Source organism: Phodopus roborovskii, unplaced genomic scaffold (genome assembly GCF_943737965.1).
Source record: "Phodopus roborovskii unplaced genomic scaffold, PHOROB, whole genome shotgun sequence".
Classification (NCBI taxonomy): Eukaryota; Metazoa; Chordata; class Mammalia; order Rodentia; family Cricetidae; genus Phodopus; species Phodopus roborovskii.
Genome location: NW_026126646.1, coordinates 5,526,010 through 5,530,000, shown reverse-complemented (window position 1 = coordinate 5,530,000; position 3,991 = coordinate 5,526,010). Strand labels below are relative to the sequence as shown.

Sequence of the window (3,991 nt, the reverse complement as noted above, 5' to 3'; positions counted from 1 at the left end):
ATCTTGATGAAAGTCAAGGAGAGCCTGGAGCTGATGGAACTTGTACCACAGACTCTGGTGGATTCCTATCGACAGCAGCAGCAGCAGCAGCTCCTGCAGAGACCGTGAGTCAACCCCACCATCTGGACGGGGAAGTGTGGGTATTCTGACCCAGCATGGGGAAGGCCAGGAGCACATGAGGTATGGCGCAGCGGGCTGGACAGTAGGGCCAAGGCAGCTCAGCTCTCAGCTGGCATCTTCTCCTCCAGGAAGCCTTCTGGGACTTAGCTTGCCCTGGGATCCTGGGCCCCTCACCTCCACCACACTTCTGCCTCCCATGGGCCTTGTAAATGTAGGTCAGGAAGGGGCAGGCGTTGCTGGTGAGGAGTTTAACCTTCCTGGTAGCTCTCTGAGAGGCAGGGGTCTTCATCTACCTGCATGTAGGAGTGTCTACAGAAGTGCCGGGTGTGGGAGGCGTTACTTTTGCCTCTTATGAATGTACACTACTGTTTTCCAAGCAGGAGTCACCTGCAGCCTCCATCCTATGGGCCCGTCCTCTCCCAGATGAACAAGGTACACGGCGGTGTCAACAAGCTACCCTCTGTCAACCAGCTGGTAGGCCAGCCTCCACCACACAGCTCGGCAGCAGGGCCCAACCTGGGACCCATGGGTGAGTCCCTGGGGCAGTCAAGGCCTCCTGTGGGTTGCAGGGACCCAAGGAAGGGCCTGGTGGATTTACCAGGCTTATGAACAGGACTGGTGGGGGACTCTTGATGGCTGCCTTCCCTGCAGCTCCACCTGAAGGAGGGTGACAGCCTCAAGGAAGTTGGCTATGATTGTTCCAATCCCGGGAGTCCTGTGTCTGTGGCTTTGCAGATGTGATATAGTTAATGACATCCTCCCTCTTGAGGACAACCTCTAGCTTCACTCTGCCTCAGTTTCTCCATCAGCAAAATGGCAACACCAGGTCCCCTCATTTTAAGGATGACAGGACATGAGACCTCACTGGGGGCTAGCTGTAGAGCTGGGAGAACTGGAGTGTGGGTCTCCGCTGAAAGGTATTTATGGTGACACTAATAGACACTCCTGACACTGAGCATCCCCAGGGGCATCCCACATAAGGGCCCTGGCACCTGGTAACACCCACACGCCAGCTGCTAATCCCTGGCTCATTTAAACCTTCCACTTCCACCTCTGGAGGATGAGTCAGGCCTCAGGGCTCAGCCCTTGCTTAGCCTCAGATAGCCCTTCCAGTGCTACGCCACACTACCAGACCGGATCGTAACCTGGGACTCCTCCCACTGTGTGTGGGGCTTGCTCTCAGATCCCTGGACCTGCTCTTTTGCCCAGGCTCCGGGATGCTCAACAGCCACAGCCATACCATGCCGGCCAATGGCGAGATGAATGGCGGCCACAGCTCCCAGGCCATGGTTTCGGGATCCCACTGCACCCCGCCACCTCCCTATCATGCAGACCCCAGCCTTGTCAGGTGCGTGGGCTGTGGCTGGACCTGGGTTTGTGCTGCACCCCTCTTCCCCACTAACTGTCGGGGGGAGGGGTGGAACAGTCTTGCATGTGGCTCTGTCTTATCCTTTTAATTGCTTGGCTGGCCCAAGGGAAGACAGGCTAAGATGGTCATATCATATCAGGGCTCATCAGCAGGTGCTGGCATAAAGCCTTAGGAGAAGGGGCCCTTGGGCTGAGACCCCTGGGCTGAGACACTGATGGCTGGACACACCTGCTCCAAGGGACCAGCAGCTTTTCCCACTGCGATAGGCAGTTCCCTCCCCAGCAAGGCCACTCCTGGGAGGCCTGAGCACACAGCCCAGCACCGGGGGTTAATGCTACTTTCTCAAATTCTCTTTGCAGTTTTTTAACAGGATTGGGGTGTCCAAACTGCATCGAATGTTTCACCTCCCAAGGGTTACAGAGCATCTACCACCTGCAGAACCTCACCATAGAGGTAAAAGCCCGCAGACCTCCCTGAAGAGAGGCCCGGCCCCAGGCAGAGTATGCCATCTAAGGTGGCTAGCTGGGGTAGCTCCCAGAGCCTTTCCTACAATCAGATTCTGTTCCCAAGTCGGTTCTCAGAAGCCGAAACAGGTTCAGGTGACTTGAACGAGGCGGGTGGACATGTGCTCCAGTCCCTGGGGGTGGCCTGGAGGGCTTTCTCTCTTCTAAAGTCCTCTGGCACCCCAGCCAGGCTGTCTTTAATTTTGAGGGGGGGTGCTGGGCTTTTTCCAGGACCCAACGGTAAGAAGTGTAGGACCAGGGGGAAACAGGCCTAGAGAGAAAAAATGGGGTCTGAAGGCCAGCCTCCACACACAGCGCAGAACATTCTGGGTTGAACGTAGACTGGAAGGGTTCTGGATGTCATGACCAAAGCCCTGACATCTGTGTCTGCTGCTGGAGATTCGTTGTTTGTGGCCTATTCTCTGTTGTCTGTTGCTGGCTCTGACTTGATTATAAAAGGTAAATGAAGACTCCGTCAGCTAACAGGAAGGAACCCAGCAGAAATTATAGTACCTTTAACTAATGAGGAAATTTCCTCCTTATGGAAAGATAATGAATATTGGCAGAGAGCTTGCAGTAACTTTTTGGGAACGATTAGCAACAATTATCCCAAAACTGAAAGAATCAAATTCATAAAGAAAACGATTTGGATCCTTCTAGTAACACAGTCATCCTTGATCTGCTCCTTGGGACACATCCTCAGGCCCAGGGGGGGTGGGGATCACTATCTTAGTGCCTCCTGCCTCTCCTGTAACTGTTTCCTAGACACTCCCCTAGCCTGAGTTCGAGGCCAGTCCATATCTGTCCCCTGTCCAGGCTGGACACAGAGACTTATCAGAGGCGGTGAGGCCAGTGCCTAACGACCTGCATCTGTGTGACCACTAACTACCTTTCCTTCTTCCTGTGCTTGAAGCTAAGGGATGAGCCTGGAGCAGCTGTCAACTAATGGGTGCCAAGGGGCATCCCGTGGCCAGGAGAGACCAGTGGTCTCTTGGACCCCCCCCATCTCTGTTCTCACTGTGACCCAAGAGAGGCCCTCGTCACTGTCCCCCTCCAATGCTCCCGCATGCCTTTAACTGCCCTACCAAAACATGTGGCTAAACCCTGTACACTGTGACACTGATGCTGTCTCTCTCTGGGGCGCTCTGCCATCTATGCTGTCATTGTTCTAATAAGCCAGTGACCCCCGAAAGCAGATGCTTTCTTGCCAGTAGGGACGTCTCTGGTGTGGGGGATGCACAACCCTGTGGCTTCCCTTCTGTAAACCCTAACGTGGCCATAACTCTTGCAGGACCTCGGGGCCCTGAAAATCCCTGACCAGTACCGCATGACCATCTGGAGGGGCCTGCAGGACCTGAAGCAGAGTCACGACTGTGGTCAGCAGCTGCTGCGCTCCAGCAGCAACGCAGCCACCATCTCCATCGGCGGCTCTGGGGAGCTGCAGCGGCAGCGCGTCATGGAAGCTGTGCATTTCCGCGTACGCCACACCATCACCATCCCCAACCGGGGAGGCCCAGGCGCAGTGACCGGCCCCGACGAGTGGGCAGACTTTGGTTTTGACCTGCCTGACTGCAAGTCTCGTAAGCAACCCATCAAAGAGGAGTTCACGGAGACAGAGAGCCACTGAGGGCCGTGCCTCCTTCCTCTGTAAGAAGCTGCCCTTGGATGCAGGACCCCTCAGCCGTGCCCATGCAAACAGCAAGGGCCTTCTGCCAGATGCCATTCCCAAAGGGATGTCACTCACGAACTGCCCCTAGGAAACTTCTGGAACTGTCCTACCTACGTGTACAAGAGGCAGGTTATGGGCCAAATGCTGAGACAGGGGCTGTCCCTTTGTAGGTTGGAATGCCAGCACCCACTCCCTATGCTCCTCCTCCTTTGAGACTCTACCACCGTCTCCAGGACAGAGCAAGGGCCTCTTCTCACTCACCCTCTGCCACAAAGTATTCCAGGATCTTCTAGTTCCCGCCAGCCGTGAGCAGCCGGGCCACTGTGTCTT

The 3,991-nt window shown here is 55.5% G+C and overlaps 1 protein-coding gene across 2 annotated transcripts in view; it reads left to right on the top strand.

Annotated features, from left to right (window-relative positions):
* The window catches only part of Tp73 (tumor protein p73), a 35,269-nt gene extending 31,278 nt beyond the window's left edge, over positions 1–3,991 (top strand). The window contains exons 8-12 of one of the 2 annotated variants that reach the window (XM_051173941.1): positions 1–104; positions 501–649; positions 1,330–1,468; positions 1,849–1,942; positions 3,284–3,991. The exon at positions 1–104 is cut by the window's left edge and continues 24 nt beyond it. In XM_051173941.1, coding sequence (XP_051029898.1) covers positions 1–104; positions 501–649; positions 1,330–1,468; positions 1,849–1,942; positions 3,284–3,619 — 822 coding nt within the window. In that variant the 3' untranslated portion in view covers positions 3,620–3,991. The remainder of the gene's footprint in view (positions 105–500; positions 650–1,329; positions 1,469–1,848; positions 1,943–3,283) is intronic. The other variant, XM_051173942.1, reaches the window with a different exon arrangement.